Source organism: Juglans microcarpa x Juglans regia, chromosome 3S, assembly GCF_004785595.1.
Source record: "Juglans microcarpa x Juglans regia isolate MS1-56 chromosome 3S, Jm3101_v1.0, whole genome shotgun sequence".
Classification (NCBI taxonomy): Eukaryota; Viridiplantae; Streptophyta; class Magnoliopsida; order Fagales; family Juglandaceae; genus Juglans; species Juglans microcarpa x Juglans regia.
This window is the reverse complement of record NC_054599.1, coordinates 9,647,524-9,665,319: the sequence shown is the minus strand read 5'-3', so window position 1 is coordinate 9,665,319 and position 17,796 is coordinate 9,647,524. Positions and strand designations below refer to the sequence as shown.

The following is a 17,796-nucleotide window of genomic DNA, read 5'->3' as shown; positions in this document are numbered from 1 at the left end:
AAAATTAAGATTAAGTTATCTCTTTAACATTTTATATATGATTAATGAATATAAATAATTTCATTATATATATGGAAAATGATGATCTCTTAGATGGAAATTACATAATTAACTTATACAGCTATTATATAAAATAACATATTATACGTATAAAATATATATATATATATACATTCAGATGGTCTCTATCCGATCTGATAAAAAAAAACTACACTCCAAGACCGACCAATAAGACTATTGAACCGATCGATTTTTTCAATCTAGACCGATAGTCTTACAGCCCTAGCTTGCATAGAAATTGTCTATTTGTGGCTTATACCTAACATTACTCCTCTCAATATGGTTAGAGCATTCAAAATAGATTATTTATCCTATTCTTTAAAATACATCACTAAATTATTTTTTTCTATTTTACATATCAACTTTTATAATATATTATATACATTAGTCTATTTATTTTTTCTCTATATCATTTAAATATTATACTTTTTAATATTTTTATTCATTTCAAATATTTCATTTAACTAAGAATGAATTTACAATATCTCTTCATATATAATGTCATACAATTATGTCCTATACACACAAAATAAAGATTTATAACCTAAATAAAAAAAATTCAAAATATAAAAAAAAAATGAGATTATAGTATGAGAATATTAAAAAGTATATATACTTATTTTTTTTATCTAGCACATTTGCAATGTCTTTATATCTTTCAATATTTTCAATATTCCTTATTAATGTGATTGTAACGTGTCTATCCACACTCTAAATGATAAAAATAACCTAAATAAAAAAAATGAAAATTAGAAAATGAAAAAAAAAAATGTGCATATTAAGAACTTTTTTCACACACTCGACTTTTTAAATATTGATATAAGATGCCACTATAGCAGGAAATAGTAAAGAAAATAGCAGTAAAAAAGTTGGAAATAAATAAAGAGAGAATGAGAGAGATGATAAATAAAAGATTTTTAGGTAGATGAACAGTAATTATATTTTACATTTCCTTTTACATAATTGGATGGAACTCCTTTTTAAAATAATTTTTCAAGAATTTACATTTCTTGTATAAGCTCTTACACTTCTACATCTTCTTCACCCAACAAATTTCTCAAAACTAATAGTATAACTCCTGCTTCTCCTTGGTAAAAATTCAAGCCATACTTATGCCTAGTTTGGTTTTACAAACCTCTCAAATTATCTCAACATCTAAATACCATTCAAATACAAACATTCTTTAATTTCAGGTTTTAAACCTTTTAACTTTTTTTATCTAATTATTACCTAATAATTACAACATTTTCAAACTTTCAAACAAAACACAAAAAACAATTTAACTTTTCAAATCTAAAAAAAAAAATTATATTAAAAAATTATATTCTAACCCTCTTTTAACTTTAAAATTTTTTATTCAACTTTTTCTTTCTCATTTCCTAAAATTTCATAAAAATCGTAATTTAAACCATTTTACTATTATTTTCAAATTATCTTACTACTTTTCACAAATTTCTCATCTCATCTCATTTGTATAACCAAACGAGACCTTAAGCCCGGTTTGAATAGTGAATGGGATGGCAAGTCTTTCTTAGCCCCAGACAAACACTGTCATGCCTGCATCACCTGCCGTGCCGCAAGATTACAACCATGCCAACATGGACTGCATACATGGGTGACTCTGATACCATTTATTATGAGTCTATTAGGTATAATTCACTTTTGAAAACTGACTTACAAGGAAAAGGTATCTAGGGGTTTATAAACTACCAACTAATCTCATACTTAGTTGATATGAGATTGTAACAACCACCACACTTTGCAATCGACACCCACGACAGTCCCGACGCTCACATGGGCTGGCTGTGGGCTAAATCTTTCCTAATCTTGGACGAACACTGCCATGCCGGCATCACCTCTCGTGCCGCACGATTGTCTTATTAAGGACCTTGTTGGTTGGCTGTTTGTATCAAGGAAAATGGATGGTGTAAACGCAGAAGAGCTGCTACAATGGGGACTCAGAGTACATGCAAGATGTTTGATAAAATGTAGAAGATAAAAACCACAAGTGTATTGGTACAGGAATCTTCGAGGGTTCCCAACCTCCATATAGAGTTCTCAAGTTTCTACAAAATTCTAGATAATTCGCACTCTACCCTCCTCCTAAATATATACTATCAAGCAACCATTAAAGAAAATATGAAGGCCAGACCAAACACTAGGGCCGTGGGCTAGGCCAATTCTAAGTAATTAAAAAGAGTCTTATAGTAAAGAAATTATTATTATAAATGAACTAGGCCCAAGCACTATTAAGAGACCCATCAAGCAAGCCCAAGCTGATTGGGTTCATTACACCATCCTTGTACCACCAGAAGCCAAGCGCCACCTTAAGCCTTACAGATCAAGCAACCCAGCCTTGCAAAACTGGGAGCAACTCATGCAAACTCTGTTTCTTTCTTTTCGTCATTGTCTCTCTCTGTCCTTCTCTCTTATCTTCTCTGTAATTTTTATTTTTCGTCGCCCCTCCCCACTCCGTCCATCTCTGCCTATAACATGTATGATAGTAGGTGTTTGGATGACTAGAAAATATAAGAGAAAAAAAATAAGAAAATTAGTCACATTCGAGGTTGACCAAACCTCCAAGAAAAAGAGAGAAAAGATAATAAGGAAATATTTTCATTAATGATTCTACTTGATGAACCCTAGAACCATTGGCTCTTACATAAAGAAGATGACCCCTACATGGGTCTAGGCTAACACAACTAAAGGCATACAATAGAATAAAACTAAGGCCCAAGGCCCACTAGCTATCTTAAGGCCTAAATACATGCTGAATGTGAAATTGTAAATGACATTAAACGGGCTCAGAGCCCATAGCCCTGGTCCTTCATTCGGGAACTGTGACAAACCATCTCCCATATAAGCACCTTGTCCATAAGGTACGGTTTGACTGCCACACTTCCTTTGTAATCGGAAAAGTCTTGTGCAGACTCATCCTTGCATTCATTTCTCTCTCTCTCTCTCTCCTTCATAGCATTTGGTTTAGTGAAGTGGTAATGAACTTCATCCCTCTCACAACCCTTGGGAGGCGAGGTTCTATGTCTCACAGGGACTCTAAACACCGATGGGAATTCCTTCATGAGCACGGATATTAGTTTACCCTTACCAATTCCAAAGGGATCACTAATAATAGCTAATTTATCAGCATTGTCCCTCACAACCTTGCTCCAAGCAACAACTTCTTTCCCCAATATTTTTCTCAGCTTCCTAACAAATAGGGTGTCCACCTCAAGAAACCATATACAATCATCTGGGGTAGAACCTGGCACAGTAGGATTCACCAATTTGCCTATTGTTTGGTTAACAATATGAATACCACTTGATAACAATGGTTCATCATTAACTCCCCCAATCAAATGTGCTTTGTTGCCGATAACAGTGGTTGTTGCACAAGCTTGAGATTTTAAATCAAACTCATTTGATAATCTCATATGTAGCTCATCAAGAGTGCTAGCTAGCCCAACATTATTCCACGGCATCCCCAATTTTCCATACACATTTAGGAAGACATTACAAATTATCAAAGTAGGCTAAGTCAAAAACGGGACCTTATCAGATTTCACCCTGCTCTCAAGCATTTCATTAAACACATTAGGTTCAAAATCATCTCTACATCTAAGTACCTCCCCCAGTTTCTTGTCAACTTCTACTACCAATGATTTATTCATCGCTAGATCTAAGTATGTTGTGCCTGGATGGTAGGCAACAAACGCAACTACAACATTTTGACCCGCAAAATAGATCAAAGGAAGCTCACATATACTGACGAAGCCAAGGGTTGTAGCTCTGAGTTAAGGATGTTGCAATCCTTGCTGATGGTGCGGAATGCTTGGTCTCTCTGGTTCTGGCTAGGGTCAATGGCAACAGCTGGGAACCCTCGTCCTCCACCTGACTCGAAAGATGAAGATGATCACCTGGAAGGAGGGCACCCTAGACAATAGCATCTCGCAGAAGAGAAGCTCCAAGGAATGTTGTATCTCCCACGAGGAGAAGCTCTTCGACGACGTCGATAGAGACTTGGGGTTGATGCTCTGCAGCTGCAACCTTAGTAGATCTGGCAACTTCATAAAAAAAATTTTAAATATTGATCTAGTTGTTGTATGTGTGTATCTACCAATTCATATGCCTAAATAGCCAAGGCAACCTTTTCTTCAGCAATCCTGATGCTATGCTTATGCTCATCAAGTGCATCGCCTGAGAATCGGATGAGTGAATTATTGGTAGTAATATTAATATGCTGTGCAACCTAAAGGATGGCTTGACGATGAGCCTTGAGATTTTTCTTTTCTACAATGGCGAGCTTAAGCGCTTCTCTGTTAACAACAGTGATCTTAGGCCACTCCAATGAGTCGGACTCAAAAAGTGCAAAGCCAAGTTTTGTTTCTCTGGCCATTGATCCATTTCGAAATCCTTCAAAAGATGTAATATCAAATCAACCAAAAAACTTGCCCTCTACGCCGGTAACCACGATGGTCTTCACATCGTCTCTTCTTAAGGCCGTCTCATAACAGTCTTTTAAGCTACGCAACAGGGGAATTCCTTTATCGTACTGATTCGAACCTATCTGAGATGGAGGTTTTCTCGACATAGGAGGCTTTTTGGCTTTGGGTTCCTTTGGTTTCCTTGACTTGCTAGCTATGTTGGGAGCAGATTTACCCTCTGCCGATTCGGTGGACTGCGACTCTATAGTAGACTCGAGAGGATCGGTGGGTTGCTCTTTGGTGGCCATTAAAGGACCGAAAAAGGCCAAAGATAAGGAAATCTAGGGTGTCTTGGTTCCATAAATTTTTGCCAAAATCTAGGGTGTGTTAGATGAAGGTTGATTGTGGCTAGGTGTGAAGATATTGGTTGCGATGGAAGAGAGATCTTGGTTTCTGATGGTGGTTTCAGTAGAGAGGGATGTTTTGTGAGCCAACGAACCAATTGACGTGGAGAGTTGACCACCTCTTTCGAACACGACGGGGATAATAGGCTCACTGGGTGCGATAGATGGTAGGGGAGGGTTTTCTTGTTTTGAGCTACGAGACTGATTGAGGAGAGTGTTTGAGATATTCGGGGATGTTGGAGAGAAAGTGTAATCAAGAGATGGGGGCGGATAGATAAATGGCGCTCATGGGAAAGAAAAAATGAGGGTGAGGAAAGAAAAATTTCGGAATAGAGATACTGAAAATGGCTACCACCAGGATCAAACTCCCTAATCTGAAAGTCTGAGAGTGAAATTTGAGGCTGTAGCTGCAGTAATGCTGTATTCCAACTTGGGGAAATCTCCAAAACCGCACATTTCATCTTCCTCTCTCGCCCTTCTTTGACTCTATCCCTGATTTTGGAAATGCCAGTTTCGAAATCAGGTCTGGAGATATTGAAGTCACCTTCCATAGTCATTGCATCTTTCTCTTGTAATTGGTTGAAACTTTCCTGAAAGTTGCTGGCATATTCGTCAAGAGGCTGTTGAAATACTTGCTGCATTTTGTTGTGACTCTCCCGAAAATCTTTCAAACGTTAATGGATAATGTCTAAGCGATAAAGATTTTGTTCCAATAGCTCTTTGACATTGAGTAAAGAGGAGATAATATTTTCCATTTTCATGGATTTATGAACTTGATGCCAAGGAAAAATTGGCCCTGAATACTATTTGTAACACGCTGATAGTAGGTGTTTGGATGATTAAAAAATATAAAAAAAAAATAAGAAAATTAGTCACTTTTAAGGTTGACCTAACTTCTAAGAAAAGCAGAAAAAAGAGAATAATGAAATATTTTTATTAATGCTTCAGTATGATGAACCCTAGAAACCTTAGTTCTTACATAAAAAAGATGACTCTTATATACTCTTGATTCTTACATAAAGAAGATAACTCCTACATGGATCTAGGCTAACACAACTAAAGGCATATAATAGAATAAAACTAATGCCCACTAATTATCTTGAGGCCCAAATACATGCGTGAAATTATAAATGATATTAAACGGGCTCAGGCCCATAGCCCAGTTCCTTCATTCGGGAATTGTGACACTGCCTCGCCGGCCGGTAAGTCTCTCTTGTCCGTCTCCACATTCGTCTACCTGTCCCTCTTGGATTCTCTCATCACTCTCTCCATCTCTCTCAGTTCGCTCTCTCTCTTCTCCCTGTTGTGCCGCCGCCGCCATCCAAGCCCTACACTACGAGCAAGCCGTCCCTCCCTTCGCCACCAATACACCTCTGTTTATCTCTCTTCTCTGTACACGAAGCTGCAACCCGTAGCGGCTTCACACCACCGTCGTCCTCCGCTCCACACCACTGTTTCCCGCACCTCGGTCTCTACCCTGCAGTCGCCACCTTTCACGCCTCGCACTCCGTCCAGCCAGAGCACGTTTCCGTTGTTAACACGTCGTATCCCACCGCTGGCTGCCACACCACGTCCAGCCGTACCGCCTCATTCTATCGAACATCCTTCGCGCAACACCATTCGCCCACACATCCGACCGACTACTCTCCGAGTTGGGTAAGATATTCATTTGCTGTACCCGTGTAATATACATATATTTAAGTGACTCAATTGGTCAATGTTTAATTGAAATTGTGACGGTACATGATTGTAGGTTTGATTTGGGTTTTGGTGATAAATGCTAGGTTTGGAAATGCTGACTGATTTGGGATGTTTTACTAACTGTGGATATGGAGTTCTGTTGAAGTGGAGCGTATTGGGCATGGCTTTATATTTGGTTTGAGGTTTTGAAGGGGTAAGGTTTTCCTCGTTTCGTGTAAGATAAGGTTGGTTTTCGTATAGTTGTATTAACCTAAATACTTTCGGAAATGAAAGGTTTTGTTTGTACAATAGTTAGTACGTTACATTTGGGTTAAGTGAAGGTACTTGGAAGAAATAGAATTAGATAGATGGTTTTTGCTAAATTCGGGTAATAGGTGAATTGGCCTTTAAGTACATTTTAGTGTATTTAGGGTCACTATAGAATTTGATGGGAGTTTTGGTATGATCTGTTTTATTTCTTAAAAATAGTATTCAACTCTGTTAACTCAGAATCATGGTAATTATGTTTAGGTGATGATTGGTATTCGCTTGGCACTATTGTGAGAAAATTCAGAGATGTTAAAAAGTCCAAGTAAATGATGCTCCTATGCTAGATTTTGCTAAAAACTGACTGAGGTTGATTTTGTGAAAAGCTTGCATATTTTGTTATGAAAACAACCTTGATTATTTTCTGCACTAGTTTTTGTATCTGAACATTGAAACTTGACATTGTATCATGACTGGTGTAGACATGAGTAATTCTTCTACTCTGTTTCTCTACTGCATAAAATGTGAACATGAACATGAACTCTGAAATATATTATCCGATTATATGATATTATTTGATTAGTATACTATTATTTTATTGCATTGTATCTGAAAACCCTGAAGATTCTTATCTGTTTTGGTTACGGGCCCTGTCATGGGTTATAATAGTGGCCTCTAATTCTTGGCCTTGCCAGGGGTGTAAATTTGTGGCCTATGATTTCTGACCTTGCCACGAGTGTAAAATTGTAGCCTTTGATTTTTGACCTTGCCACGGGTGTAAAATTGTGGCTTATGATTTCCAACCTTGCAAAGGGTATAAAATGGTAGCTTTTGCTATGAGTGCACTCACTTTGGTGGCAAAGTGATTGATGTTCTGCTTGGCTATCTACAGATATGCACAACCCTGCCACAGGGGTAAACATGGCTTTTGTATCTGTTTCTGATCTTTTTTTAGTATGCTTGTGTCTTAAGGTCTTTTGATATATTATTATTGAAAAATAAATGTTTGTGAAGATATCATTGCTATTTTTTACAACTGTTTGTTTTTGTATCTTGTAACTGGCTCATATTTACACATTAGTATAGGTTCGTTGCTTATTAAGTCGATGGACTCACTCGTTTATCCACCATTTTTTTTCCAAATACTTGATGGTTGTGACAATTGGAATAGATGGCACGTGATAAGATTATAAGAGAAATGTGAGATAATTGCCATGTGGCAAAAGTGGATTGGTCCGAGTTATGAGAAATTTTGATTGTGTTTAGTTTATTCTGTTTGGAAGAATTTTTGAGACCTTTAATTTTGGAGGATTATTGTATCTAAATTTTATATTTTGTGGATTTCAGGTTAAAGAGTTCACCCCGAGTACGGGGCGTGACACACATGGCCTCAAATCTCATCCGAGTCCCTTCCTATGGAGCCGAGAACCAGACAGAACTCTCTCTAAGGCAAGCCTTTGAGCTTCTGGAACCTAAACTAAGACCCCCATTTGCATTAACAATCCCAGACCAGCAAGAATATGACCAGCTCAACCGGGCCATTGTTTACGGGTTTTTATGCGAACCCCATAATGCAAAAACCCATATTAAGCACTTACATGCACTTGTCACTGATGGATATGCCTTATTTGTCCATTTGCTTGTCAAGGTTGTTCAAGAATTGTACACAAAACTTGTTGAGTCGGTGAAAAAACAGTTGGTTTGGGTTGCTAAGGAGATGATTGATGTCTCCGGGGTAGGGGTTGATGGACTTTTGGTGTGCTTACTGAGGCAAATTGTTGGTGGAGATTTTTCTGAGGGGAATCTGTGGCTGTGCTCTGAGTTGGTGAGAATCTTTTTGGCCAAATGGGATTGCTTATTAGAAGCGGAACCACTAGTTCTTACTAGTGCTTTATACACGTATCTTCGGTTATTGGCTGATCATTGTATGTTAGTGAATAATGCGAATTTAGAGGCATTGAAGCAGTTGGAGATTGATTTTTGTGTCAAAGTATTGAGGGAGCAGTTTCATTTGTGTTTGAGAATTGGGAGGGATTTTATTAGAGTTCTTCAAGATTTGGTACACGTGCCCGAGTTTAGAGCTATATGGAAAGATTTAGTATTGAACCCAAGCAAGTTTAAGACTCCAGGCTTTTCTGATATTTCGCAGTTCTATCACACAAGGACTTCAAGTCGGTATTCTTTACTTAGGATTACCCCAGAAATGGAGACCCAATTGCGGTTTTTACTCACACATGTAAAGTTAGGGAGTCAGTGGCGACACCTGGAATGGTTTGCTAAGAAGTTTCTATGTGGGGCGGAGAGAGAGACTCTTTTGAGTGACATTGTTCGGTTTATATGTTGTGCACACCACCCAACTAATGAAATTATTCAGTCAGATGTTGTTCCGAGATGGGCAGTTATTGGTTGGCTTATGAGACTTTGTAGGAAAAATCATGTTGGAGCCAATATGAAGCTGGCTTTATTTTATGATTGGCTCTTTTTTGATGAAAGAGTGGATAATATTATGAACATTGAACCTGCAATGCTACTGATGGTATATTCCATTCCCAGATACATTGACATGACTCACACCCTTCTCGAATTTTTGTTTCTTGTCATAGACAGCTATGATTTACAACATAATGACATTATAGTTAGGGGTGTATCATCAGCTTTCAGTGTGCTTCTTAGGAAAGGAGTAATTCAGTCTTTGGATGTTTTGACTTCTAGTGATGCAATTTCTCCTTTTCTGAGGGAGAGGCTTGGAAGGTTTTTGTCTGGTAGGAAAATGGGATTTAAAGACCTGCAGCCAGAAAATTTTCCTCACAACTTTTTGACACCTCTGAGCTTGCCAAACTCATCCTGTGTGGAAACTGTGGCACCATCACTGAAAGGGCAACTTACCTGCACCCAGGAAGATGGGTTTGCCACCAAACCTGTTGATTCTTCTGTTCCATCCATTGTGACTAGTGAACACCAAGTTGTTTCTGCGGAGAATTTAGTTCAAAATTTTGGGGAAAAGATTAAGAAGTCGTGTGTAGTAGGCCATCAGACCTTGGAGGAGGAATTATATTCATTACTGAATCTTAACAATCAAAAAACAATGAGCGGTACAATATGCAATGAAGTTTTATCTTCTACAATATCAAAGGAATTTGAGTTGAATGGTTATAAAATATTTTCTTTACTTCAATATCTTCCAGATAATCTTGACTGTGATGATGAAATAGGGTCTGCCACTGCCTTACTTATTCGTGCCTGTATATTTTCTCAACCTAAGATGCAGGACATGCTTCTATCCTGGTCAAGGAATGGCTTTTCTGTGGGAGCACGATTACTATCTTATGCATCAAGACTAGCCTATGAGGCATCCATGGCAGATTGTTTGGGAGATACAATGGTCGATAAAGATTCTGCTAAAAGAAGTGATTTACCTTTATTGATCTTTCATATTGATGGGTATATTTCTTTTCTGCAAGGTGAAAAGGAGAGTTCTTTCTCAACTCTTGTTTCTACTGCAAAGATAGACAATAAGGTAGTCTCACAGTTGGTAAATAGTGCTTTTGCTGCTTACAGAGGTTTTCTTGAGTGTTCAAGGACTATGTTACATAAAGATGATGATGCATCTCTGACAAAGCTCCTCATTTCTGACTTAATGTCTTGTGCTGAATGGGGGAGGAAAAGATTGAAAAGTTTGTTCTGCGGCGTCTTTCATCATCTTCCTGATTTGTCCATTGGTAAGGAAGACATGATCAAGTTACTTGTTAGTCGGTTGGATCACACCGGTCTGGTTGATATACAATTTGAAATTGGCTTGAAAAAACTCTCTGTATTTGGTGAGAACACCAAAACCATTTTGCACTTAATAGAGAGCTCTCTTGATTGGAGCTGTTTGGAGCAACGTAATTTCTGGGGGTTGATTAGATCGGAGCTTGCTGCTTCCAAGGTTCAACTAGAGAAGGTGATTTTGGAGTTTTTCTGCTCAGATGAACTGGATGCTAAAAGAGTTGCCATTGCAGTTGAAGGCCTTCTGACACTATGCTGCTGTCGTGCACCCACTCCTGAGCTTGTTGGGGCAATCATGTTATTACCTAGTAATGTGTTCCAGGATTTTGCTGCTGCTGTTTTAGCAACATGGGTTGTGTCTAATGCCACGATGCTATTTGATAGCTTAGCTGATTTTTCTGAGAAATTTGATATCAAGACTAGGGATTCTAATCTTCCCAATTCGGCTGGGATTGTGGTGAATCATTCTGCCATTTTATGGTTATTCAATAATTTTGATCCAAAAGGGATGAATGGCTCTGATATTTTGAGAAAACTCTCCCTAGATATTCCGGACAAAAAGTAGTGCAGCAGTTCTGAAGAATAGTTGAGAATGCCCTTTTTTAATCAAAAGATGAGCCAGAGTGCCCTGCTCTCTACTGATATTCCCAACCTCAACAAGATCAAATGTTCTGTTAATATTTGCTGAGTAGCTATATTTGCCAAGCTTCTGTAAATGCTCCCAATAGTATGCTGTTTCATGCCAAACTATGGAGAGAAGCCTTTTCCTGGAACTGGAAAGAGTAATAATGCCACAACAAGCAGAATTTCCTGTGGGCTACATAACTGCTCTTTCTGTGGGACGTAAAAGTTACACTTAAGTAAATCCAGCAGCTAGCTGGAGCTTTAAGGTGCGTTCCCTGGTAGGGTTATGGAGTTGTTAGTTAGGTACTTTGATGAAGATTTTTTATATCTACGTGAGTCAGAAGAATGCTGATTTATATGATTGTGAGCTTCTGTGGTAAAAGGTCACCATTTGCCCAAATTTTTTGGCAAAAACAATATACCTTTTTTTTTTTTTTTTTTTTTTTTGTTTAGAAACCTATTGCCAGTTTTGATGGATCTCTGTGGATTGCTAATCAGCAAACCTGAGATTTGTTTCCCGAAGCACCACTTTTTATTTTTAAAATTAGTTGAATTTTATATGATTTAGAACCCATGTTTGACTTGATGTACAAAGTATTGTTGTTCAATATTTTATTCAATATTTTGGAACTCAGTTTCACGTAGTTCTGATGTTCCTTGAAGAGATTGGCGATCATGGAGAATATAATGGCAGCTGCAATGGTCACTTGAAGGCTTCTCTTGGAAGAACCTGAGATAGTATGTATAACCTTTATTCTTAAGCAAACACTTTTCACCTGAAGTTCAATCAACCAGATTTCTTGGATTTGGGAGTTATGGGTTGTTTATGACTTCTTCACAATTGGCAAGACACATTATCTTCTGTCAAAGCTGCTGTTTAATCTGCATTATACATTTGCGTAGATATATAGGACGTTGAATCTTTTTTTCCTCATTTTCTTGTAGGCAATGCTATCTATATCCATCACAGATCGAGATCAGATAGAATCATATATCATCATCCATTAAAAGTTCTTTTTCCAGGGTATGAGTTCTACTCGATTTTTGTAAATTATAGAGCTGATGTAGTAGATTCATTTGTTGTTATTTCAACAATTTTATTTTAACTGGACCTCTTTCAAGGAGATATGAATTATGCCATATCTAACTCATTATAAAAGTCTTCCATTTTACGTGACACATACTTTATCCTTGTGTGCACTCTCGGGTGTGAATGTGTTCAAATGCTTAGTTAGTTGTCTTCCCTCAATAGATCTGTCAGAATTGTTTTGCTTGCTTGTTGAAGCTTGGGCTCAACTCCAATTGATGCCAATCATACATGCTTAGCATGACTATTATCAGTTTGAGCTGAGATTAGCTTGGACTGTTTACGAATGTTTGAAAAGATTACAAGCGATGCTTCTGTGGCTGTCTTGCTAAACAAACAAACTTGAAACCCAGTTTAAACTCTGCCAGTTGAAGCTGATGAAAAGCTTGAGCAAGATTTTAATTACCTTTGTTTCACCTGATGAAAAACTCTGCCATCACTGTCCATGGTATAAGAGTGCTCATGGGACACTAGACAAGAATCTGTGTGGGATCCTCCTGCAGGGATCATCAAAATCAATTGGGCTGCTGCACTGAATGAGACTAAAGATAGTATTGGTATTGGATTGGTGGCTCGTGACCATGAGGGTAGCATCTTGGCCACTAAGAAGCTGTCTAAAACTGGCTTCATGGAGCCACTCTTGGCAGAAGCAATAGGGGGTTTCCAAGCTGCTGTATTGGCTAACGAATTGGGATTGAACTCTGCTATTCTGGAAGGGGATGCTCTGCAGATTGTTAATGGGATCAATCATCAGCTTGAAAGGTGGGATAGTGTGGGAATGATCTTGACAGATACTAGAATGTTACTATCTAGGTTTGAGTCATTGGCAAGTGGTGTTTGTAAGGACAAGTGGCAATGATTTTGCTCACTGTCTCTAGCTAAAGCTAGCTGAGGATTCGGTTGTACTCGTTGTTAGACCAGGTTGTAATCTTGTATGCTCTTCGATTTGAGATTAATAAAGTCTTATGATTCATTTCAAAGTCTTTCTTTAGAATTTTGGAAAGTCTTTCATTGTTTCTAAATTTGCCTCCTTTTTATTAGGAATTGGACATTAATAATAGACTATAATGTCATGTTTTTATTAGTGTTGTTAAAAGCACTTGGTGCAGTTATGCACTTGCGAAACACTTCTCATCAGCCAAAAACACACCATACGTGGAAAGTAACAGCCATTTTTTGGTTTTTTTTTTCCCTCCTCCTCGCGACTGCCCCTTCGTATCTCTACTCTGAGAAACCCTCTGAGTCGCCCAAGCTCCTCTCAGCAACGCTCTCTGAGTCGCCCAAGCTCGTGCCTTCATCTCCTCATGACATGAGATCCAAACTTCCTCGAGCCTTCATCTCCTCGTGCCCTATCTCCCTGTGCCTTCATCTCATCGTCCTCGCTTAATATTTTTCTTGGATTGTAGAATATCTATGAGCGCTATGTATTTTTTCTATTTGTGCTCAAGCTAACTTTATAACAAATGAAACCTTCTGCAGAGAAAGCGAAGAAAATCTGAGGAATGTAACATGGGAAAAAAGCTGAACAATCATAAGGTATGGTAGTCAAATTATGCTAGTCTTTTTTGCGATGTTAAATCTCCATCATATTAAGACTGCAACCTCAAGTTATTTCCTCTTGGGATGTTCCAGAGAAAATTAAAATTAATTCTTAAGCTGAAAAATAATTTATTTATCCTAACACTAATCTTTATTCTACCTGGTGTTTTTAACTTTTGCCTACTCTGCTATTCTGCATAGTCAGTACTTGTGTTTTTATTAAATCAAGAGCTGCATATATTTTGGTACTAGTTAATATACATGTATTTTTCTTACCTGCACACTGCTAATGTGCTTTCAGTTCCATCTCATGAAATTTCTGTATCAGTTTCCACATGAAGATATTGCTTATGGTCCCATGCAGTAAATACTTTTAGCTTTACAGCGATAAGAATTGATGCTGATTTTGTCACCCTTGTTGATTAATATGCCCCACTTTATCCCATTTGTTTGTATCTACTTGTTAATGATTCACATACTTGGATGCTTCACAGTATGCTTGTTATAATGGATCTGCAGTTTGGAAGAGAGAGGAGGACTTATTGCGAAGAAGGGAAGATAATCTAAGAGAGAGATACAAATGCTCAGGAGTAAAGGTTGAACAAAATTTGCGGAAGGTCGAGAATATAAATGCACGAATATTATTGTGTTTGTACTAGGTTATATCAATTGTAATAGTTTCTACTTGGTTCGAATAAACTATAAGGCATATGTAAATAGGTGGATATTTTCTTTATTTTACTTGTATGGATCAACTGTAATGATACTCTCCCTTGAATTAGGTAGAGCCTTGAATTAGGTAGAGCCTGATTAGGTACTTGATTAGACATTTTGTTATATATGGGGAGAGGTATGTGGAGGCTATGAAAAATGTAGTGTTTTTGGTCACTTTTCTGAATCTGCTGGGCTATATAGATTTTTTTCCCAATCTATTATACACACAGGATGATAAGTGAACAAAAATTTGCACAAGTTATATAGATTTTTTTCCAAACTCACGCATGCACAAAAACAAATCAACTGAACTGACATTGAAGCTTGATTAATTTCATATGCAAGTTTTGTATGGTAAGCTTAACAGCAGGTACTCCCAATTCCTAAGGAATCACAAGCTATACATCTCCACTACACAGTCTCCACAAACCCACCTATACACAAAATCTATACACAATTGGACACAAAACCATCTATACACAAACTTGAACACAATCCACAACTATTATATATACGAAAATCCTTCCACAACTGAACACAAAATCATTTACACATACACCTACACGCAACCCACAACATTTATATACACAGTATACACAACTAGGCACAACGACATCTACACAAGTAGCCACACCGACAGTTCTCAATATTAGAACATGTCGCTTTCACACTGCCATCAAATAATCATTCTTGGATTAAGTCATCTAGTAAAATATTGAGTCATAATATTCATTCCAATTGGATACAACATTACAAAGAAGTTTATAACAACCTAAGTAGTCTCGTAATATTCATTCCAAAATCCAACATTCTAATCCAAGTAGGAGCAATGCCTTGTTTCCTCTAATGTTGCATACTTTTAGCACCAATATGGTGCTTTTCCTCTACTGTACAATACATCAAAACCACCTGAAAATATCACAAGACAATGTAAATAAATCTTAAAATTCAGAAAATATTACATTTAGTGCAACGAGTATTAACCTGGCATAAACCAAGAAATATTACAGATTGATTTCCTTCGAACTTAATCAGACTGACATGTCATGTTAGAATATAATACAAACCACAAACATTACTAACTTCATGTGGGTCCTTAAAAAAAATAATGAAACGGAAATAACACAATCAATATGGTTCCTTGTCTTTGTTGATAACAGAACAGAGGTAGTGGTAAAACGGTTTAAGTCGAGAAAATTTTGGTGGGCGCACACATCCCACACCCCATGTGACAAACTGGGTTCACTAAAAGTGAACTGGTCCTACACCCCACCTACCCCCAATCCCGAGCCCCTCTCCTTCCTCCCCCCCTAACAAAAAAAAAAAAAAAAAAAAAAGATTTTAGATTGATATTGCATTAGTTTCTTTACTGATGAAAAGGAGGCGGCTTTTGAGATTCGAGATACATATTTGATAACCTAAAGCAAGTGCTTTTAAGAGTGCCTGGTTCACTCTTTAATTTAAAAAGCCAGACCAAAATTTGATGGTGGAGTTGCCTTGACCTCTTCACTGATTCTTGCAGATCTCCTAGGGGTCTCACCAGTACCCCAATCAAACTATGATATTGTAAGACTACCAGCGTGTTTATTGCTCTAGTTGTTTTTTGTTATTGATCTCCTCTCCAGTAGGAGCAATGAACACAATCTCATTCTTCCTTGGTATACCTCCTTTCTTGGGAAAGAACTAAAAGAACAATGAAACAAGGGTGTAAGTCAAAGTGCCACACAATAAGAATTGTGAACTAAGCACCAAATCAACTGAAATCATGCCTCAATGCTCCCCATCATAAATACAGAATAGTATGATTAAATTCAAAAGCATCTTGAAAGAAAGCCCATCAGTACTAACTACTTAAATCGGACATCTTAATCAAATAAATCATAATGGTTCTAACACACCAACTAGTCCCTTCATGAATTGGTTGGATCAGACAACAATACATGTAGATAAAGACAAAGTTATCGGTGACAGTGTACAAGAAATGGAAAAGCTAATTCTTTTGAATTTCCACTCAAATGAATTATGAACCAACTGCTCATTTTGCCAAACCTCAACTAAATATTTCAACAAACATCCTAGAGATATCACATAAACTTTTCTTTTTTTGATTGGTAGAGACATCACATAAACTAATGAAGGGACAGTGAACATTCAGTTTTGAATACTTGGTGAAAAAAGTATTGGAACAAGGAATTGAATATCTAATAGCGATAGTCAAACGACATAATTAGTAAGACTTATAACATGGCTAGATTGACTAAATCATTCACTGAAACAAAAAAAGGTAAAAAGTTAATGAAGCAAATACCAGAGCAATTAGTTATAAACTAAAAAAGAAAAGAACAGAAAAGAAATCCAAACCTTCTGAAGGGAATGACTAGTCAATGATAAATTAGCAGGCTTGGGTGTATGTATCTCGATATGCATGTGGCACTCGATACAATGACGTTGATAGAGGGGTCCATGAAACTTTTGTTCTTCATATGCTAAATTATTTAAAGAGAACAAATTGGATGTTTGTACACCAATTACTGCATTATAAGAAGTACACCACAGGCTCACAGAGAATTGTTCCAAACAGCAACTACTAACCAAATTCAAGTTTCACTTTTCCTCCCAAAGGTGGTAAAAATAAATATCCTCAAGGCTTAATTACTACATAGAAACACAAGTATCATAAAAAATAAAAGCAGTAGAATTCACAAAGGCTTTAAGCCAAAAAAGTACAAGGATTAGGCCAAGAAATACATCTCGCTTGGCCCAAAGGGTGCGACTCTTGAAAAACAAAGCCAGGCACATCATAGCTAATGCAATTTCTAGAGGACAGAGACAGAAATTCTAAAAACCAAGAAACCTCTTTGTCAAGGGAACAAAGCTTTCGCATGAATTTTCAGCTATCTTCTTCTCATCTCAAACCAATTTTTCAGAGTGCAAAATAGTTTATTGTAAAATTAGTAACCAAAATAGTTTATGGTTGCTACGAAAAGAAAAGGAGAAGAAAATCCTAAACACAAAATCGCTCCTCCGACACAAAATTCAAGCACAATCCCTAGCCGAAGGAGACAAAAAGAAAAGAAAGCTATATTATCAACCATATCCTACCACATAATACAGAACACTACACAAAATAAGCAAAAACCAGATACCAAATTTTACCTACGAGCATAATGGAACAGAAATTTCGAGAAAGCTGAAATCTGCAACAGCAAAGTACAAGAATTTATTCTGGAGA

General features: G+C 37.3%; 1 protein-coding gene across 20 annotated transcripts; it reads left to right on the top strand.

The window, feature by feature from the left end:
• The first annotated feature begins 2,393 nt into the window (after positions 1 to 2,393).
• Positions 2,394 to 14,553, top strand: LOC121257608 (integrator complex subunit 3 homolog). 20 transcript variants are annotated; one of them, XM_041158704.1, is made up of 7 exons: positions 2,394 to 2,542; positions 6,073 to 6,541; positions 8,180 to 11,490; positions 11,888 to 11,962; positions 12,170 to 12,248; positions 13,791 to 13,847; positions 14,370 to 14,553. In XM_041158704.1, exon 3 carries the CDS (start codon positions 8,217 to 8,219, stop codon positions 11,163 to 11,165), a length of 2,949 nt encoding a protein of 982 aa, XP_041014638.1. In that variant the 5' UTR covers positions 2,394 to 2,542; positions 6,073 to 6,541; positions 8,180 to 8,216; the 3' UTR covers positions 11,166 to 11,490; positions 11,888 to 11,962; positions 12,170 to 12,248; positions 13,791 to 13,847; positions 14,370 to 14,553. The 20 variants fall into 20 exon arrangements, 19 of the variants coding, with proteins under 19 accessions (XP_041014638.1, XP_041014635.1, XP_041014639.1 ...); XM_041158701.1 differs by having other exon boundaries at positions 11,888 to 12,248; XM_041158705.1 differs by having other exon boundaries at positions 11,888 to 12,248; positions 14,345 to 14,553.
• The last annotated feature ends 3,243 nt before the right edge of the window (positions 14,554 to 17,796 follow it).

Excerpts from the sequence above, each read along its gene's own strand:
- LOC121257608 (XM_041158704.1), top strand. The coding sequence starts at position 8,217 with ATGGCCTCAAATCTCATCCGAGTCCCTTCCTATGGAGCCGAGAACCAG.